Source organism: Centruroides vittatus, unplaced genomic scaffold (assembly GCF_030686945.1).
Source record: "Centruroides vittatus isolate TY-2023 unplaced genomic scaffold, ASM3068694v2 contig_357, whole genome shotgun sequence".
NCBI classification, from domain to species: domain Eukaryota; kingdom Metazoa; phylum Arthropoda; class Arachnida; order Scorpiones; family Buthidae; genus Centruroides; species Centruroides vittatus.
In genome coordinates, this window is record NW_027122180.1 from 2,655,131 (window position 1) to 2,679,263 (window position 24,133).

Consider the following 24,133-nt stretch of genomic DNA (forward strand, 5'->3'; position numbering starts at 1 on the left):
CAATTTAAATAATAATAATATATTTAACATGAATATTGATTTAACTCATTTATTTAAATTTGATGCCTTTTTAGTTCTAATTTTTAATCTACGTTCTGATGATACAAGGAAATTTGTTGCCATGCAAGCATTTCTTTTACAACTTTTCGTAATTCAATAATAATTCTTATTTATATTCAGAATCAAGAAAAACGAGGACGATAAATAATTTATTAATAATGAAAACTATATTCAATTTTAGAGATTATTCTCTAACTTTACTGAATTTAAAATGGATTATTAAGAAGAAAACAATTTTCTTGTTTTAAAGATGATCTCTCGAAGTAACATGAAAAAAATTTTATTAATATTTATATTTTTGATAAAATTGATGATTTTTTAAAAATATTTATTATATTTATACATTTCTTGGAAAATAAATCTGAATAAAATTTTAAAATTTCCATCAGTAGTAAAATTTAAATCTAAAATATATTAGTTATAAAACTACAGAAACGACGACAAGACGATACATTGCAAATTTATATATTTCCTTTACTATATATGTTATTGATAGAAATTTATATGTTTTTCTTAATAGTATAAAAGTTTACAGAAATATACTTAAATTATTAGCGTAAATCTCTTTTACAAATTTAATGGAATATGTTTCATTAGATAATGTCGGAGATAATGAATTATAAAGAAAATAATAATTAGTGTTGATATGCATAAATCAATACTGATAAATTTCTTAGAATTTAAAAGTATTTTTGAATTTAGGTATTAAAGAATTTACCTAATTATTTTCTGATTAATTATATATATATTGCACTTGACAGTTCAATAACAAAACACGTATTCAATTAATTAAAAACGTTTAATTTAGAAGGAATAAAATGAAAGTAGGCCTGATATAAAATTTTAATAACTATGATTGTACTTTTCATGGTTATACTTTAATCACATAAATTACAATTACATCTCAATAATTAGATGAATCTAGATGAAATTTTATTCTAAAATGTTTGGATGTACCCTATTTTATAAAAATTATTGCTGCAGATAAAAAATGTTAAAGGAATTGTAATTTAAAATATTGTCTAAAAAATAACTCTATACTATAGAAGTTGCTATGAATATAATTAAATGTTTAATAATTTTTAAATATAACCTATACAAATAGAAAACAGTAACTTTTAAGAATTGAAATTACAAACAAGTAAAACGGCAAGGCCATTTTTGGGACGAGACTATGTCTCGACTCCGCACCGATTTCTAAGGAAAACAGAAATATGAGCACTTTCCAATGAGGAAAAGCCGACACCGGTACTCGGGGTTTTGGCGTAGATTACAGCGGACTTCGTTTCCGCTGTGGTTACGATGGGTTGCGGTGTCACGGGCTGTTTTTAGCTACGGTAAGAAGGATCACTTTGACGTTCTCGATGGGTCTCGTTCTCATTTTCCAATTCTGTGGTATCGCTAGTTTTGAGTGCGATCGTTGAAACGTCTCCGGCCTCGGCCACGGCCAAGACCATAAGGTCGTCCAAGAAGCATTTTTGGTGAAATTAATGAGCCAATGGGATCTGAATGAGGTGTCAGCAACACACAAGAAAATCGAAACGACGAGAGCAAGAGAATACACGTAACGTGTGTCACACATTTGTCAAAATTCGATTTCCCAACATTCGCATTTCGAACTTCCCAACGAGCTACGAATGCGCAAATTTCGCACTCGCGCGCGTTTGTAGAAACAGAGTCGCCATTTTGTATTTTATTTTGACCCGTTTCTCGGTACCCTAACTACCTACAGGTCTGGATTTTTATGTGCGCATAATTTGGGCTCCAAATACTTTGCGCCAAATTGCAACTCCTGACATGTACTCCTTTATACTTCTAAGGCAGTGGTTCCCAACCTTTTCTAGGACACGGAACACTTTTGTGAGCAATTTTCTTTAGCGGAACACTTACCTAAGTTAATATGAAATACATAAGCTTGTCATCAGTTATTTTATTAGAATTGAGCAGTTATAATTCAAAATCTCTACTCATATTATTAACGCCAATTCTAAGGCAGGAAAAAATATACCTAAATAACTTTAATGGGAAACTTGTGCCTGATGTTTTTTACATATTTCATTCAGTTTTTATCATTGCCTTTATCTTATTCGAAACAGTAGTACACTCGATAAGTACGAGTCGTACATATATATTTAAGTTTATGAAAATTTTATGATATTAATTTTTTGATATTCGGCGGCTCGAATACGATTGTACACTTTCCGATTTGCGACTAAATCTGCAGAACACTTGGAAGATGCTTACGGAACACCGGTTGGGAACCACTGTTCTAAGGTGTCCAGCCGTTGATAGCAACGCAATTTTATAGACGAGTCATAGTCTCGTCAAAAATATAATAATTGTAAGCAGTCTTTTGTAAAAGATAAGGTAAATAATTTTTAAAATTTCGTAATTTAAAAAAATTATTGGACATGCAAAATTATATTCAATTCTCCAAGTAATTATTTGTTGACACAATTAAAATATTTCATTTATTAAATATATTTATGAATAATCCCAAGAACAAAACATAATATTTTAATTTAGTCCTGTTGTCATTTTAATCTAAATTATTTAAGATTACCGGCGAAGTATCTTATTAGGAGAAGTACCCATAATCTTGGAGGGCTCTAAACATCAGAAAATGACGAATAAAGTGCTCAAAAGTAGCCTTATATCGGAAAATCAGAATATAAATCATATGTCTTCAAAACCATATCAGAAACCGGGATATAAATCTTACAGGCTTGGTCTAGTCTGTCAGTAATGTCTAATATTTGTTGTATGATCTAATTCTAAATGTTTTTAAGCTGGATTCCTTAAATAAAATATATACCTGAAATTCAGATCTACTTCAATAAAAAATTTATATCGTTAAATTATTGATTATAATAAATATATTTGTTATTATAACTTCAAAAATATATTATGATATCATTTATCATTATATATTTATTTTCAATATTCCTGATATTGTTATTTTCCTGAAAAAAATAGTCGATATTCACAGAAACAAATAAAGTGAAGAAGAAACAACAAGAATAAGTTTTTTTTATTTCATTTTACGCGAGCTTTAAGTAATGATTAGAACTAATGAAATAATTTACACGTGTAATAATTACATATAAGTTTTATTGGTGCTATTAGTTTATATCAATTTATTTCTAAAACAATTTTTAACTAGCAATTGTAACAAATAATTTATAATTATTATTTTGAAAATTTTTTAAATGACATTATAACAATTGAAAAATATTTTAAATGATTTCATTAATTATAATATAAGCTGTAAGTTTAACATTAAAATAATAAATTTATAGAACAATTAATTTTAACATTTTATATTGAGTTTTATTTAAATTTCAATTAATGCTCATAATTTTTTAAGAGATTTCTACAACGGGAAATATCTGATAGAACTCTATGCATAAATAATTTGTTATTTTACACGTTGATAATATTATATTTTATTGCATTAAACTTTCCTTTTCGTTCAATTATAGTTTTAATATTTTGTATTGTTAAAACTTTTTAAAAATAATTTATTTTTTCAGTTTTCTGTCTTAAAAATTGTAAAGGATTACTGTATTAAAGCTCGTTTTTATTTACATTCTGGATACAAAATTATTTTAAAAATAGAATTTTTTTTTTAAATTTTGCAATATTTCAGTTCAGAAACCAATTTTTTTCATATAATAAACTGATAATTTACGTTTCTAATTAACTTGTATTTAAGTATAAGCTTATTTATTTTATAAATTTACATTAATTGATATATTATTTTTTAAATTTTTATTTAAAAAATATTACTATACTAATTAATAATTAATTATTTAACAATACTTATTATTATTATTATTAATTTGTTCGTTAACTATAGTTATTTATATTAATATGATAATTTAATAATACTGTTTTATTACAGGTATACGTAGATTGTAATATGTTATACGATGCATTATATAATACATTTAAATCACATTGAATATATCTATTATTTTACTCTTCGCAGTAAATTCTTTTGTAGATTCTCTTCGAATCTTTTATTTTCGACAGATTTAATTTATTTATTTGTCTCGTGTAGTATATTTTATTGTATAAAAAATACATTTATATTAGATAAATATATAGTAGGAAATTCACATCCTATCACTTCCGCTCGTCAATTCCTTTCTTTCTGTTCATGCTTTAGTGAATCTACTTAGCACTCCTCATATTCCTATATCTTTAATAATAATATGATTTACTTACGACTAAAACATGGTTATTACATCATGTTATTACATTACATTATTAGAAATGATTTGTAATTATGATAAACTGGCTATTAGAATAGTTGCTGCAACGATTGTAATATCTGAGACCAGCTATTATTGTATGACTTGTATGTATTATGTCTAAACTATATACTTATGATGAATCAACCCATCATATATAAGCCTAGCTACAATTTCAATTACTGATTAATTATATACATATTACATACAGTATTTCCAAAATTTCAATATTATGAATAATTCGCTATATTCAAACTTTTAGGAAAAATTCGATTACTACACATTAATAATTTTAATATTTATAATTTAATTTCATACGTATGTACGAGAATAAGACAGAAATTTTGTCAGATTGGATTCTTTTATATACGTTGTAAATATAAATAGTTATAAGTTATTCTAAAAAATATTAGATTACCTTTATAATTAAATACACATTTAATTTTTAAAAATAACGATTAATATAATTAAACATTCCCTTAACGATTTATCTTTTTTCTTTTATGCATAATGCCGATCTTAAATGACATTTCGATCTTCATTTTATTTAATATTTTAGATTCTCCCTCAAGAAGACAGAGAGAAAGAGAGATTGCCTGAGGTCGCTACTCAATCACACAAATGTCGGTGTGCCATATAATGAATATGATAATGAACAGGTTTGCATATTAGTTTGAAAATTCCATTCAAACACATACTCACACAGACGAAAAAAGAAAAAGGAAAATTATAGTTTTTGTTTAAAATAAGAACAACTCTTAATAACTAATTGTTCTATTTTATTAAAATTTATTTTAGTAAATAATAGGTCGATGTTTAAACGTCTCTTATTCAATAGTATTTAAATTAAAACTTAGTTTACTAATAATTAATAATGAATTAAAGTTTAATTTTATTTATATAAAAGTACAGTATTTATTTACTTTTCTACCATATCTGAAAATTACGATGTAGACTCATAAACTTATGTGTTTATTTCTTTACTTGATTTTTCTTTACATTTTATCTATGATTGAAAAATTCCGATTGAATAATAAATTATTCAATATCTTACTTGTATTAAAAGTAAATATTAGAATATTATAAAATTAAATTTAACTGATGAGTTTAAATTTTTTTTTCTAAACTTTGTTTTTTACTTAATAAAATATTTAGATTTTCATTTGATTATTAAATTTTAATTATAATAAGCTATCTCCATTATAATATCACATATTAAATTTTAATTTATCAGCTTAAATTTGGAAGTCACTACAAAAAAAAAATAATAAAAATTTATATTTTTTAAAATATTAATTAAATATTATTAATTTTTCATTTTGGTAATGATATGTATTTAATGATATCGTTGAATAATGAATTTACCTTTAATAATATCCGTGTCTCCTTTTATATTGCAGTTCAAATTATTTTCATGTGTAATTAAATAATCAGTTTGTTTACCATAAATAATTGTATTTAATTTGAGAAATTCAAGACAAATATTAAAATAATTTTTCAGATTAATGATTTTTAAATAAAAATTATATATATATATACATATATTAAAGTTTATTGTTATAAATGCATTGGTGAAAATAAAAAGCTAGTATAAATCATTATAAATTTTATTTAATTTGAAATATTTTAAAAAACGAGTTATTTTGGGATATTCTTAATGTGAAATTATATATAAACATTTCTAAACACAAAACAGATTTTGGGGAAATTTTTATAGTAGAAACTAAAAGTTGAACTTATGATGAAAAAGTGATGTAGCGCTTTTCTGTTTACTCTAGAAACAACACAATAAACTTATTTTATCACATTAAACTATGAAAAAGTTTTACTTTAGTTTAGAAATATTCCAGATGCTTAAAAATTCTGTGTGAAATTTAACATCTGTTTATTGCTGTATTTTTTTCTAATTTTCTAGAATATAGAATAATAACTCAGTTCTATCGATATAAATCTTTATTCGTATCAGTTATAAAAATATAATAATTTTCAATATATATAAGTAATCCATTATGTCTTTAAAATAAGTTTGTATTATACTTCCAATACATTTAAATTACTTATAAAATAATTCTATAATTCATCATTTTTCGATTATAATAGTAAAAATATTATTCTCATTCTATATTTCAGGTAGAAAATATTAATCTATAATTATATATACTCTGAATAGTTTCACAGATTTAATTAACGATAACTTTTGGATAGGATTCTCTGCTTATTTTATCTTAACTAAATTTAAATATTTTTATACAGAGAGATACATATTAATGAACGTAGCTGTGTTGTTAAACAACTTCCTGACGAGAACGAATCAAGTTTAAAAGTAAACATGTTGGTTTGCTGATTAAAAAGTAAAATATTATAATTGAAAATGTAACAGAATATTTTTTTTCTTTGTTAAAAGGAAATTAGATAGCCTTCGTAGATAATAAAGTGTATCTCTTACTATACAAAAAATATACAATATACTTTTTACATTTGTCTAGAAAATATATTCTTTAGGAAACTTTAGTTTTCATTGCAATTTTTATGAGTGACACTTTCAATGACAAAGTTTTACAAGAAATTGTAAAAATAATTCTTAAATAAAAAATTTCATTATCTAAATTTGAATATAGCTTATAAAAATGAAATTCAAGTAAAGTGAAACCTCGATTTAACGGACAAAATTTCCAGTCTATGTTACATTTGAAATTTAACACTCTGTTAATTTTAATGTAATTAAACTAACAAGTTAATATATATATTTTTTCAAATTTTAGAGTCACCGTTCTTAAAGTGTATTTACCAAAAAATGTTTCTTAATTTATTTCGATTTAGATCGTACACTTGTTTATCACAGTCTCCCAACGACGGTGAATACATAAGAAATAATGCAAATAGAAAACTTTCTGTGAAATTAAACATTTCATACATACTTAATTATAATTACAGAAACGTGTCTAAATAAGTAAAAATAAATAAATTAAACTAAATAATTTGTCAATTTTTAAACACATGCATTCGGAAAACCTTTATTATATAACGCACTTTTGGCTTCGGACACCATCTCGCCCGAATTAGTCGATTAAATCGAGGTTTTACTGTATTCTGGAAAATGTTTTCATTAATAGAAATGATCATTAAATAATTCTTTGAAGCAATTGAATTCGTATAGTTTTTCATTTGCAAAATTGATATTTTTATTAATAAAAACTAAAGAAAGCTTCATTTCATTGCTGAAATTCAAGCAATTATTAATTTACTATATTATTTTCGACAGAGATTTGTTTTAGTTTTATTTTATAAGATTATTAAAAACATAATGTAAGTTAAATTACAAGATTTTAATCATAAAACAACAGTTTCCTAAACAATATTAAAATATAAACAATTAATTAATAATATTTTGGAAATATTTATTTACTATAATTTTAGCGTATTTTATGTTTGTTGTTAATTTTCAATTATTTAGATTTTAATGAAAAATATTTGTTGTAAACTTCTCTAATGATTAAATAATTAAGAATTTCAGAAAAAAAATCTTTGATTATAAAAATATTTTATAATAAGAATATAATTAAGCTTTATGCTTTTCAATTAAGCATTTCTACGTAGGCCTACAAAATAAAATTCTGTTTAATTTTGTATATGACTTTATCTGCAGACATATTTTCGTGATGTTCTTTTCTATCAAAGAATACGAAAAATGAAATGATTTTATAAGAAATGAAAACTGAAGAAAAATAACATAAAATAATTAAAAAATCGAAAACTTAATTTAAATATAATGTTGATATTTTTGAAACGAAACTTTGGAAAGTTTTTTTAAAATAAATTCTCTTTTTGCTTAACAATTCTCAGGAACATACGACAACGAGAAAACAGTAATATTTCACAATTATTGATTTTTAAAGACATTTTGTTGATGAAACTCGGTTTATAAATAATAGTAAATTATTTTTTGTCATTATATTACCATTTATACAGAACGCTTAAAAGACATTTTTATGAATTACCCAATGATTTGTATTTTATGAGTAATCATAAAATGACACTGAATTATTTGAGAATAAATAGTAAATAAATAAATAATTTTTAATTTAATAAGTAAGATATTCTCAAATGCAAACTTATCATTGAATTTGTCAACATGTTATAAATTATTAAATATTTTCAAATAAATATAACTATAGAAAATAAAAAGAAAAACAAATGAATAAATATTTACATATAGACCTCATAGTTATATTATAATTTTTCATTTTTATTATTAAATATTATTTTGACTATTCAAATTGTTATAATGTACGAATTCAGTATGTAAGATAACAGTAATAAAATTTGAAAATTAATTAATTTATAATATCTGAAATTAATATATTAAAAATGAATTAAACAATTGTTCTTACTTTTATATTACAAATTGAAATTAATTATGGTACTTACGAAACTAATTTTTAAAACATTGAGAATTTAAGAATTAATCCAGCTTAACTTATAAATTAAAGAATTGAAAATATCGATTATACGCTTTTCTATTTTAATTTAGTTTTAATAATATCTGTAAATGTAAATTAATTATAGCAGTCGTATTTTGATGTTTTTTTTCTATGAATATTTTTATAATTAAATAGCAAGTTTCAATAAAACGATACGAGCAAGACATTTAGTCGCTTTAATGAAAACAAATATCTATAAGCAGACATCATTTTGATATGAGATTATTTTCATTTTATAACCGCATATTAATACTTTCGAGTTCTTTTGTGACTGGTGAAATCTGTCCGAGATCGTTTTCCAATTCCGCTTGAAGCCAACTCGTGTTTTCTTGCACATTGTTGTTCAGAAAAATATTTGTTGGAAGCGATCGATGCTCATCCATCCATACGATGCAATATAGCCATTTACATATTGTGTTTCTATTTCGATAACAGTGACTACACGAATGTTTTTCTTTCAGGTTTCTAATAAAAAATATTGTCGGTTAACAAATATTCCGTATTATTTCTATAGTTATGAAATTTTATAAGCAAATAATTTGTTCTAAAAAATTTCATAATAAAAAATGAACAATTGATGAATAATTACAGTTATAAACAATTGAATACTTTGGTGAAGAAAATACCGTTAAATATAATTATCACAATAAACTGTTTATTGCATATTAGTTTATATTATTTTATAAAATATTACTTAATATAAATTATTTAGAAGTAATAATTTTTGTCTTATATTCTTAAATTATTATTGTTTATAAAATAAATTTAACTAAGAAACGATGTACAGAAGCTAATTTACTTTAACGAATAATATTAATCTAATAATTAAATTAAAAAAAATTTTATTTATAGCACTTTTACGGCTACGTATTAATTAAACTTTCTTCTAATTTTCTTTTAGAAATTATTTGTTGTATAAATAACACTTCATTTTTAAAATATAACGATATTTGCTTATTACTTTTGAAAATAAAATAAATGAAATATCATTGATTTATAAGATAAACCTTTGTAATATTACTAAAATCAAATGCTGACTTTCAACTGATAAGATTAGTTTTCCTTTTCAATCGGTAGTATTAGGAAACAAACAGGAAATTAAAGATCTAGCTATTGGAGTTTGAAACAATCTTGAAAAATCTAATATTACTGATAGAATAAAGCTATTACACAATACACAAAAATTTCAGGTAAATTCTGAATTTTCTTTATATTTTAAAATATTATGAAATTATTTAAAACCTTTTGTAATATTCTTAATAATATTACTGAATAAATGTATATTTTAAATATAGACACATTTTTCATTCTCTAATTATTTTTCTACTTATTAAAAGTAATAATTTCTTATAATTGCTATAATAATATTTGTGTATTTATTAAATATAGAAACAAAACAACAGAATGAACGAATGGTTAATTATTTGTTCTGAATATTTATTATAGGCTATTTGTTTAATTATTACAAATGTACTTTATTATTTTCTAAATACTTAATTATTCTCCATATTCCTGTAATATTTAAGAATACTAACACGCTTTCAAATAATTGGCTTTTTATACAATCGATAAACGTTATAGTCATTTTGAATTCTTATTATTAATTTATTACATTCTTGTTATTATAAAAATCAATAACATTTAGGCTTTTTAAAATGTGATATACGATTTTATAAAAATATGTTTTTACGAATAAATCTGCTTTTAAGAATAAAAATCCACCAAAGTTCTTTTATCAAAAGCTTTTCAGCAGTAGACTTAATAACAGTAAACTAAAAAACTAAGAATATTAATGTGTAAACGTTTAGTTTAAATATAATCAAGAATATAAGAAATCAAATGAAAATTTTAAAAAAATTTATTAAATAATAAGCTTTACCATTTTACAATATAAGATACATTAAGTTTAACAGTTGTTTAAGGTGGATTTAATGTGTTATAATTAGTTTAATATCCTATTAACTTAGCTAAACTATTTAGTTCAACAATGATATAACTAACTGAATCCTATTGATATTTATATTATTGTTGGAATTTTAATTAATTTTATGTTAATGATTTGTTTGCATCCAACAATGAGAGTAATTAATACTTTCTATTCAGTATTCTATATATTCTGGATATGTTAGAACTATATTGTTTTAACTGAGTGTTTTTAATTTTGTATCGAACTTTTTTAAACAATTATTTATTTATTCGAATTATCGTACTGTTTCATCCAGAATGTGAGCGATTACAAGTGTAATATTAAAAAAAAAACATACATTGAACTTTTAAATTTAATTTGAAGTGATATTTTAGAGAAAACTTTAAGAAGAAATTAATTTTTTATTTCAAATTTCCATGGTAATCTTTTAATCCTAACTTTTTGACGTAAATTATATACCATAAATTTTTAACGCAGTCATTTCTTTTTTATTTGCATTTATTCACTGTTTTATTCTCAGTTATTTTTCTACTTTTCGTGATGCATTAAAGAAAGTCTTAAATGAAAAAAAAGCAGCACAATCTTGTTTATAGTAGAAGGCATTCTTCGCGATTTATCTTATGAAATCTTATTACACTGCCCAACACGACACTTTTTGCTCTATAAGAAAGAGGAAACTGTAATTAATTACTAAAAGAATGCAACATCAGCTGAGTTGCTTCTGTTCCTATTATCTTGACTTCTATTTGTACCTTTTGAATAATCAACTGAAAAATAGATTTTTGAAAAATAATATTACTGATTTACTAACTTTTGAATCTAAAATCTTGTTTACCAATTATTCGTGATGATAAAAATGATTTACACACGATAACGAAATAGCACTATAAATGCTAGGAATTTGTATTTAAAAAAAAATTGTTAAATTAATTTAAATCACTCATTTAATTAGTGATATATACAATTATTAATTATAAAAATTAATCATATGGTTTCGTAATGAAAACGTGGTATTGATTTAGGAAAGTTATATCAAATTACTTCTTGTACTAGAAAATAATAATGTAGTAGAAGTAAGGATTATAGTTATTCCTTCTTGTTAACAGAAAAACACATAAAGATTATTGTTCCTTGTTATAAAAAATCTGTTCCTTCGGAAATACTAGCAATGTAGCAAAAGTGAGACTCATTCCGATATGGAGAAACAAAATTAGATAATATTCTTGTCAAAAAATAATGAAGTGAAATTTTACGATTTAAAATATAGTAAATATAATTATTAATAATCTGTTAAAAGTATTATTTAAAGATATATATGGAATAATGAAACATACGAGTGCAATTAAACTCTTTTTACAATATGGCCTATATTATTTTATATTGCTAGCAATCTCTGTATTTCTTTGAATAATTATGTAAATACTGTATTTTATAATATCTTGATTTGGTATGGTTTTAGGAAATTTATTCAAATATTAGCACAATTATTTTTTAATAATTAATTTTTGATTTTTTTAATTTATTCCGATTATGTAAATTATATTTATTTACACATTATTTATGTGTAATTATATGTGTAAATTTACGTGTAAATTATATTTGTAAAACAGTAAATATAAATAATTATTGTAAAATTTAAATAAGTTACATATTTACTTAAAACATAAAAGTTTTTGATGATATTTTAAAAATTATTTCATTAATTATAATTATTTTTGTAGAAAATTTTGCAGAGAATCTTTAATATGACATTTTAGATAAGTAAATAAACATTTTAAAAATCGGAAAAAAACGAAAAGATAATGTATATATTAGAAATAATAAAGGGCAATGTTATTGAATATGCCAGTACACTAGAATATACATGAAAAATTAATATTCCTACAATAAATTTAGAAATATAAATTATAAAGTTAAAAATTTACATTTTATATTTCAAATGACAAATATAATCTGTAATTTAATAAGTTTTATTTAAAATAAAAAATTAAATTTTTTTATAAATACGTTACATGTATTTATAATGTTAAGAAATCAGATTTATCTACTGCATATATGATTATATTATTCATGTACAAAGTCTTTTTCCAAAAATTCTTAAGACTGGAATTGTTTATTCAAAATTACTTTCAGACTGTACTCAAAGATTGTGATATATTAATATTATATATAACTTTTCAGCTTGATAATTTTAATATATAACAGCATACTTAACGTATAGGATGTCATATTAATTTCAAAATGATAGTACAGTACATATATCTTTCCTGATAGCTTTACAAGAATCCATTTCGGAAAATTCTTGTCATTCTGTATTTAACCGCCTTTAATTTCATTTTGAGCATTGAATATGTCATATCGTATAGGTAACTGTGATAAACTCACGACAACCATTCATACAATATTCAGATTGTTTAAAATAAATAAATAATAAAAATAAACTGACTTTAACAGAAGAAATCCTTCGTTATAAGGAATTTGAAGACTTGTAACGTTTGTATAGTTCTAGCTTTTTTAAATTTAGGAGAAGTTCGAGATCTCGAAAAAGTCAAGGACGATATTTTAAGAACTATTGACTGCAAAATGTTTAGACAAAAGTTTATTTATATAAGATTCTTCAACTGTTTTCTTCTTTGAGTGATGTTATTGTGAAAGAAAATAGTATAGTATGACTCGAAGTTTTTCCAATTTCAATTTCGTAGGGATTACATATTCTATACTGTATCATATACCACTATATTTGAGGTCTATGATATAAAAATGTAGTAACTGAATATCAATTTACTATGGATATTACAGTGGAAAATTATCAAATAAAACGTGATAGAGAATATAAATTTTGTAAACGTTCTGAAACCTGTCTTAGAAAAATCATCGATTTTATTCAAAATTTCTGAGATTCACATAAATGTTCATAAGGAAAACGTGTTTCAAATTTGAACGAAATTGTTCAAAACATTTATACCCTAGAGGCATCTGCTAGAAGGAAATCCATTTGTCAGTCTGATTTAATATTTTTGAATCACTGTAATTTGAACTGCGATTTAGGCGAATTGACATTTTTTTTTTTCAAAATTTTGCGATAACAGAATCAAATTTACGGAATTTTTATCAAAGTAAGTCTGACTAAATTTGATAAATTGAAGATTAAGATAGAAGATTAAGTCGAAGATTAAGCAACTATAATTCGAAACTGAAAAATTTAAATGCTGTAATTGAAAAACAATGGTTTTCAAAATAGAATGGGAGTTCACATACCGGAAATTTATAACTTACGAAATATTCTTTTTCGAATTTCCCAAATAGGGAAATAAATAAAATGTATTTTATGAGCTTTAATTTGAAAAAGAATTTTCAATAATTGATATTATTTTTATATTATTTTTAATGGAAAATAAGTTTGGGTAATGTTTATTTCACATATAAAGGGCAGCTAAATAATTTATATATCACTGTTCACACGTTAGTAATAACGCTAAATATTTTAATTATTTTAGAGGAGGAGAAAAGTTATAATAAAGTATAAAATTTATGAATAATAAACACTAATAACAAAATGAATTAATAAAACAATACATTATAATAACTGAGTACATTATGAGCAGAAACATTTTATTGAAATTTAACGACTAACAATGTAGAAGTATATATTAAAGAAATGGGATAATCAAAGTGGAAATATGAGAGAGTGTACTTCTAAAGAACTAATTTGGCAGTAATATTTATAATAATATAAAATTAAACTTTAAAAATATATTTCTAATAAATGAAAAGAACTAAAAATGATAATTGAATGGAATATTTTAAAAACTTATTTATTATACGTAATATATAAACTTTATAGAATAGTAATTAGCAATAAATTTAAAAACTGATTAAATTTTTAACTTATATTTATACAATTTCCTAAAGCATTTTGCGTGAGTATTATTATTTAATTATTTAAATTTTACCATCATCACAATAAATTAAGTTAAATTTATTAGTATATATTTGCAGAAACACACAAATATTAATTAAATATAAGTTATGATTATAAAGAGAAAATTTTGAATTTTAAGATACAAACAAACACATTATATTAATTTATTATCGACAATAAGCATTTGTATTTTAAATAGAAATTATTCCAAACTAACTGGAGAAAGAAACAGACAAATAATACAAATAAAGCATATAAATAGTTTAGATGGAATTTATTTATAAACATATTAATGCAGTGAATAAATGGATGTGATACTTCAAATGTTTCAATAAGAGTGTGCTTAATTTAAAATCAATTAATTTATTATAACGAGTTTTATAAAAAATATATATATGAAAATATTTTATTAAAATTGTATCTAAAGGAATACGAGCATGAAGGATTAGAGATTCAAAATGATAACTTATATTTCTATGGAAAAGTTTATAAATATTATATGCAATTTTGAAATATTCGGTAGTAGAAAATGTTTGGACAAATTATGTAGAAAAGCTTTTACAGAGAAGAAAGAAAACTAAACTAAACTGAATTAAAATAATACCACCCTTGATGACAGAATAAAACTCAAATTACTAAATATTGTTTGCGAGTATCATCTTAAAGGATTGAAAAGCACCCATATTGAAATATTGAATCGAATGATAAAAATTTAATTTGAAATACAATAAAAGCTTAGTCCAACTAAATTCCAACTTAATAATATTTATAATTATAATCATTATTCAAATCAGATAAAGATAATATTTCAGAAATTGGAGTATAATCAGTAACTTGTGTTTCGAATAGAAAGGTTTCTCTTTCTGATAGTTTAAAATAATAAAATAACTATAATAGTTGATTTTAAAAAATGGCATGGTATATGATTTTGTTCTCTGAGATTATTTAATTCCGAATCGAAACTGTTGTTAATATCTGCGATTTTTAAATAAGTAATGTGAATTTTCATTATGAATAACTTTATAAAAGTAATTATTCATTAAATATATATAGGTAAATTAGAATTTACGAATAAATTCTAACATCTGCGATTTTAATTAGAATTTAAATACATTTACAATTAATATTCGGGAGAGAATTAAATCTATCAATAAATATTTCTCTAATATCAAGCTTTGTTATAGTTTTAAAGATTGGTAAATATTTTTTTAAATAACAGTACATATAATTCAGTAAGTTAAGTATTCCATTAAAATGGTTTAAATTTTTATGTGTTTTGTTGAAAAAATATTGAAAAACTCGTTAATCTTTTAATTCCAGCAATTTGTAATAATAAATATTTTTCTTTATTGATAAAAAGGATATTTAAAAATATGAACAAACTCGTGTTTCAAATGAATTATCACCATCCATTAATGTAGTGTGAATAATTTATTAAATGACAATTGTGTTTTAAATATTTATAAATACAATATTATTTTAAATAAAGTTTATTAAAAGAAAGAGTAAACGATTTATTCGTTAATTTATTATTTATTTTTAGAGACAGAAACATTTTGACATTTTTAAAATTATTTACTTGTTTCAGTGATTTTTATTTATTTACATGACTTAAAATTCTTATTTCTTACTAAGTTTCTAACAATATTAAAAAAGTCAAATATCTGGTATGTAAGAGATATAAAGTAAGTTAAAAATATAGTAATATTTCTCTATTTCCAATTTATTAATGTTTAAACGTATACAACTTTTATTGTACTGTATATGCATGTGTATGCATGTACTGTGTATGAATTTGCTTTCATATTGTATATGAGATATGACTTTAACAGTCATATTTTATTTTTCATCATTGTTTTAAACTGAATTCGAGAAATTGAAAGATAGATTGATTTACCGGAACAAAATACATAAAAGTCATTCTTCAAAAATTCTTTGCCTCATTTGATTTCCATTTCAATGCTTTTTCTCATCAGTTGAATATGTTTTGCAGCCTTTCTTAATATATATGACCTGCATAAATGTACTAAAAATTGAATATGTAATATTTAGTTTAACACTAATGACAAAAGTTTAGATATTTTGCTTCCAAACTTAGAAGGCTTTGACAAAATTGTAAAATATCAAATTAATTAATTTTTTATATATTCAGGGATAATTAATATGTTCTCTTAATAACTTTAAACACGAGAAAAAGAATATTGGGTATTTCTTTTGTACGGGTAGAAAGTTTTGAAATTTTGTCAATGTGTTAACCAAAGAGATTTTGCAGTGAAACTTTAATCCTTGATGGTGTGTGTGTGTGCGATCCATCACCGTCTGAGAAAGGATTAGACTTCCTACATCTAGAGATAACATTTGCAAATATCGTGGTGTGGAATAATGTCTGCAAAGAAAAAAAATAATAGTATAGTTCAACTATATAATTGTGTAAAATAATGTTACTTAATTTTTATAGACTATAATTTTTATAATTTATCTTCTTAACAGTTAATACATATTTTTAATTTGAAAAGTTTTTAATATTATAAACTTAAAAACTCAATTAAATTAAACAAAATCAAAAATCTTTTTGGTGTGTATATATGTTTAAACAATGACAAATTAATTATGTGAATGTTAACGAGTTATATTAAAACTTCTTTCAGGAGTTAATAATTTGTGAATCAAATTTAATATGATTACGCCTTAAAATACAATAGTATCATTTAAAAATTTTAAAATTGTACAAATTAAACATAAATACAACAAAAATTGAAGTAATCAACATCATCTATATTGTTTCTATTGTTTATTTAAAACTATTTATTGAGTTCAGTATTTTAATATGAGTTCATTTGAACTCATATTAAAATTAATGAGATGGTTGGAATAATTTTAAATTTCTATATTTCCGATAATGACAATATATTTTTAAGTTAAATATCGATATCGTCGATCGACACAGCGAATATGTCACTCAATTTTCTAGTTCAAAAATCAATAAAGTATAATGTATTGAATTAAATATCTATTTCTAGGAGTATTATTTATGATCAATGGTAGTTTAAAGCAAAATTTTAAAAGCATATATATATATATAGAATATTGTATGTCAATTTATAAGATTTTGGTAAACGATAAAAATCACGTGATAGAATCTCACCATTATTGTTGATCATATGATCGATGACTAAAAAATAACTTCTAATGACGATATCTGTTAGTGTATTGAAATAAATCAAATACTTAGAATCACCAAAGTAATTTAATGGCAAGGAGATTATTAATGTAAATTTTATTAATTTTATTTTTATATTTGTGCAGAATTTCATATTAAATTAAATTTACCGAACTTATAAAATATAACCTTGTAACTGAATATTAAGAAATATTATTATTAATAGTAATAAATAATTCTTTTTTGCAGCTAGAAAAATAATATTTTAATTTATTAAATAATGATGCAACTTGATTATTAAAATTTTCTTTTGTTTAAAAATTGTATTACTCGTGAAATATTTAGATCGATTTATTTTAATCTTTTACTTACAGGATTCTATTCCCAAGTTTAAATTAATAGAGCTAATATTTTTTGTATTAAAACAATATAAATCATTAATCATATAAATAATATATATTTTTCTTTAAATTGAAGATAAGTTTATAAAGTACCTTCTTAAAATTTTATTGCAGATAGAAATTTTATTTTAAAAAGATTGTTTTTATGTAAAACAGGAAAACAAATTAAAACGTTTATGCAAAATCATAAAAATGAATTTTCTTACATTCTATTATACATTAAAATTTTGGAAATATCCCAATTCTTACATACATATTTAATTTTCCTTGTTATAATAAAGCCACAAAACTTTATAGAGTAATGTAATATAGCCGAGTAATTCATTTTAAATATTACTAAAATATAATATAATAATTAATAAATATTTTATTGATACATTAAAATTGAAAACTTTAAAAAATAAGCATAATTATGTACTTATAATTGAAAAATTATTCCTGCATTATTAATACTTTCCAGTTTGAATGAAATTTTTTGTTTTTAATTTTATTACAAAATTTTTTTTAAAAATAAAAACAAAATTTATTGAGCTTCAAAATATTTATCTCTATGATTTATACTCGTTTTTGTGTGTGATGAATCTTCTTAAATTACGCAAAAATAAAATTTTTAAATGTTTTTACTGGTCAAGTAAATTGGAAAATTGAATAGATGGGATGGCCCGCTAACTTACTGTTCGTATCTCGTTGTCTTGGGGATGGATGAGAGCGACAGCAGCGCCAAAGAAGTGATGTGTGCCTATGAGAAAGCAGCGTGAGAGTGGTCGGCGGGAGACGAGAATGTCTTCCAAAGCAAGCAGTTGTGGTTTCCACTAGCTGTACAATAGCGATGGCTGTGTGTTATATTCCAGCTGGACCATAGCTCCATTATAAACAGCTATGGTGACTGTTTTCGCCCTTTTCGCGATTTTTTATCTTATCACTACGGGATTTGTGACAACGTTACCTACAGTAGTCAAGATAGGTGAGTACCGTATGTTAGTATTTTTGCGTTATGATTCCTTGAGGTGAAGTTTCAACAGGTGTGGTAACTGCATTGCTGCTTTTAACTGATTAATTGTTTATAAATATTATAAAAATATAAATTTTAAAATAACTCTCGGGTTTGATTTTTATTTTCCTTCTTTCTTTTATAGATTGCAATAGTATTAATAAAGATAATGCTCGTTAAAGTAAATTTTAAACAAGTTTTGATTTAAGACTTGAAATATATTATAAAATATATATATGCATGTTATTTTAAAATTTAATAGACGATATATAGAAGATATACCAAATTATTTATATTTTATAAATAATTTAAATATATTTATTACATATTAAATAATCCAAAAAACATTTTAAATACCAATTATAGTACTTACATGATTACTCTTTGTTTTAAGCCGATAAAATTTTTAATTGTTTTAAAATGCATTAAACAGAAACAGTTTATATATTTTGATGTTAAATATTGATAATTAAACTACAATTGATTTTTACATTTTTTATTAATTCAAAAAATATTCATTTCGTTAAATATATTAAATACTTTTTCGTATCTATTATATATACTTCCATTATTCATTAAAATTTCATCAAGAATTTTTATTAGAAGGATGCTCTCTTATGAAAATAGCTTAAGTTCCTTAAAATCAATTGAACGGTTACGTAAAATAATATATTAAAAATAAAATTTATGGGTTAATTAATGTTCGAATTTTTTTAATGAATTTAACTAATATCACTTGTATAAATTATACTTTAAAACTTTTATTTTTTTAAATATTCAAAATATAGTAATAAAAAAATTTTCTTAAATTAAAAATGTGTGAATATAATAATATTGTTATTTTATTAAGACTAAAATTCTATTCATGGGCTGAAAATGATGATAAATATTGTAAATGTCTTACTAACATTCACTAATTAACACTTGCAGCAGTTGTAAGGCATATCCTTTTGTAAATGATGTTATATTCTTTATATTATCTGCCAAAATGCAACAATGGTAAATTTTGATAATAAAGTTAACAATAATTTAACTACTTTAATTTTCTTAAACATACTTTAATATTTAATATCTTAATAATTATATTTAATCTTTTCTAGTTTTTCTGTTGAGTAATTTATCTCTATTTTCTTATACGTTCCTGTACTTATTAGATATTCAAGAAAAAATAGAAATGCATAAAATTTTGCTAATGCGACTGAAGTATTTTAAAAATGCACTTTATAATTTATCTGCATTAAATACAAATACAAAAAAAATTCAGTAATTTATTATCTTTATGTGTAATACAGAGACGTTTATTTTCATTTAACAATAAGGAAATCGTATTTCTATACATTTTTCAAAATAAAATATATAGCATTCTGGATATTACGATTTTATTAAAACAAAAATTTATGAAAAAATAATAATATGTATATTAATATTTACATGTAAATATACAATATTTAAGTAATATTTACGCTTGTTATAATTTAACTCAAAACTTATTATTTTCTAATTGTTTGAACAAGTAATTCAATAAAATTATTTTTAAAATTTGAAAAAAATAAGATTTTCTAACAATAAAGAATTTAATTTATTTACTATAATTATCCTCAATATTTTCTTTTTAAAATCGATTCAGACTAATACTGTTATATTTTAAATTGTAGTTTCTTTCGAGAATTATTTCACATTTGATAATAATATCCGTTGATCTTAATTACTAGAAATTTAAAGTGTTTCAACATAAAATTAAATAATGGAGTTTTCTTTTTTGTATTTAATTTATATGGTTTTTTGTCTACATATTTGGTAACATTTTTAATGTGATTAGAAGTGATATGAATAATAAAAGTAAGATAGATTATATTGTAAAACATATACCAATGATTAATGATAACATTTATTTCAATAAAATTTACTATCGCACAAATTTACGAAAAAAAATGTGAGCATTTATCTTAAGTATGTTACATAATTTCTTAAATAATTATTATAATATAAACTTTAAAGTATTGATTACGTTAATATTGATGAATGAATGCGATAATAGTAATGTTAAAACGCGTTTTATTCCCTCCAGAATTATAAATAACAATGATGACTACAAAAATAAATTTCCAGTCAATACAATTTAAGTAAAAATATATTCACGAAAACACCAACGAAAAATTCTTTTTCTTATTAATTAAAAATCAAAAACTATTTTCTTTAGTAATTTAGTGCAGTCTAAAAGCATACTGAGATATAATTTTCTTTATAATCTAGTAAATATAATATAAGACATAGTAAATATTATTTAACTTGCTGTTAGAGAAGCAAACTAGAGTAAGGAACAGAAAAGTTCTCACAAGATTTTTTGGATCAGTCTGAAATGAAGTACATATGTCGATATAGAGCGGAATTAATCTTTAGGGAACGTGCAGGAATGGAAGAATAGTCTAGTTGAGAAGTATTCGAGTTTAGATATTTGAAACTAGCTGAGGGAGTTTCCCCAGAGAGCGACATAACGTCGCCGCTAGAATAGCCATATACGCAACGCAAGTCGACGCCAATTCAGAGATCATTGACCGTATCTCAACTGATGCTGCAACTCTTTCCACTTTTTGAGCGTGGGAGAATGTAAAACAAACAAAAGCAAAGTGATTTTTATTTTTCATTTTTGGTCAAATAATTAAATCTTCACAATGCTATATTACTTCTTTGTTTTCAGTTTGTCAAACAGTTAATGCGATTGGAGAAAACTTGTTCTAATTATTTTACTCTTATATAGAGTAAAATAATTAGAACAAGTCTTCCATGGTGTTCAAATTAATGCATTTGTGGAAAAATTATCTATAAGCATTTTTGTTATTGCATTATAAGCATTAAATACCGGAAAAATGTTTAATTACTATTTTTATAATCTGTTAATTTATTATCTGTTAATCTAACTTAAATTTACTTAAATTTAAGTAAGTAATATAATAAAACTTTAAAAGTATAATTGAATAAATTTCATTATATTTTGAGTCATGAATTATCTTAACATTTTCAATATTTTTTATCATTTTTTAAAATAAAAAATTACCTGGGAATAATTTTTATTTTTTTAGTAAAAACAAATATTATAATTCTTTCATATAATAGTTTTTAAGTTTATTTAAAAGTCAAATATACATAATGTATAGCATTTTACTCGTTTATCATTTCTCTATATATAGAATGATCTAAAATCAATTATTTGCATTTTATTTTATATACGTTAGAACCATTTTATTGCTGAAGTTTTAATTTATTTTTCAAAATGAAAAAAGAAAGCAAATATTTTAAAAAAAATTATTGATATAAAATTATGTACAACTTTAAATTCTTAATTACCTCGAATAAAAATGATTTTGTCTATTATAAAATAAACAATTTGAACCATATTGATTTAATTTAGATTTTCAGTTTGAAAGTATAATAATTAAAATCAACTAATAAATTTAATTTTATAATAGCATAATATTTGATTAAAAATTATTTCTCTAAGAATATTTGCTTACTTTACTTTTCATATAAAATAACAACATATAAGAGTATGAATTATATTTAATTATAATTCCTGTGAATCATTACCCGTTTATCACCGTTTCTTTTTGATTCTTAAGAAAAGAAATGTTTTTTCCTGTAAGGCCTAAAATTAAAGTAATTATTAAAAAATATTTTATCACTAATTATATTTACTTTAAAGTATTTCAAGGATCCATTTTAGAATAAAACTTCTTATCACTGCATTATTATCTTAAAATTGAAGATTTTCCATTCAAAATACGAACATAATAACCTTCGAAATCTTATTTGATATAACCTATAATTAGATTTCTATTGAAAATTGTTTTTAAAATATTTATTTTCTTATTTTTTTATCCAATGTATGATAATGTAATTTGGATGTGGGAAAATCCAATTAAATTAAATTGTAATAAAGGTTTTCTTCTTAATTTAAACTGTAATTATTATTTTCACTTTCAATTATTGAATTCTGTTCAAACTAATTTAATATTAAAAGTAATTTTAAAGTAATAATTAATTTTATATGAATTTTTCTTGTTGAATATATTTTGTTACACTTTTATATTTGTTAGTAATTGATTATAATGAAATTATAATTAGTTTTTCTTTTAAATAAATTCTTTTTTAAAAACAAAAAAATTTTAAATAGCATTTATTATTTAAATAGATTTATACAAAATTATTTTGTGTATATTATTATTGCTGTAATTAATGGGCGCAATTTAACAAGGTTTACAGTAATTTGAATAATTTGATGGAAAATCATCTATCATTTCTATACGGGATAAAGATGATAACAAGGTCATCAGTCTTTGTATGTGAAAATTACAAACACTGTAAATTGTTGTATTTGTTTATCGTTATCTGAATAAATTATTGTTTATTTGCTTATCAGGCTTAAGTAATGATTTTAAAGGTGACAAAGAAATAACTAAAATGTATATAAGTACCAACAATCTACTGAAATTAAAAATTTATTTTCATAAAAATAATTCAGTTTGAATGAAAAGTATACAAAAGTAATAAAAATTGTTATTACGTTAATCTTTTATAATAAACAAACAAAAAAAGATGTAGTTTATAAATAAAATAATGAGTGATTAATAGCTAAAAATAGTCATACTTTTTATTTTAACATCAAAACATCATTATTTTTGTTTTTCTTCAATAACCTTAATATGATTATTTTTGAAAGAATCTGAAAAACAATAACATTTTACAATATATATATTTTTGTAAATTTTTGTATTGTAAAACAAGAACAAAATATTTATATATATATATAAGATACTTGGTATGTTATACGTAATATATATAGAAATTTAATAAAAAGAGAATAGAAACTGAGTTAGCAAGCTAGAAGGGTTTCTTTTTCACATTTCTGATAGTTGCACACTTTTGGAATTTTAACAG

General features: G+C 22.2%; 1 protein-coding gene across 2 annotated transcripts in view; it reads left to right on the forward strand.

The window, feature by feature from the left end:
• The first annotated feature begins 18,988 nt into the window (after positions 1-18,988).
• The window catches only part of LOC136974846 (glutamate receptor ionotropic, kainate 2), a 231,572-nt gene continuing 226,427 nt past the window's right edge, over positions 18,989-24,133 (forward strand). For both annotated transcript variants that reach the window (XM_067269819.1, XM_067269825.1), the window contains exon 1: positions 18,989-19,171. In XM_067269819.1, the coding sequence (XP_067125920.1) occupies positions 19,087-19,171 (85 nt within the window). In that variant the 5' untranslated portion in view covers positions 18,989-19,086. The remainder of the gene's footprint in view (positions 19,172-24,133) is intronic.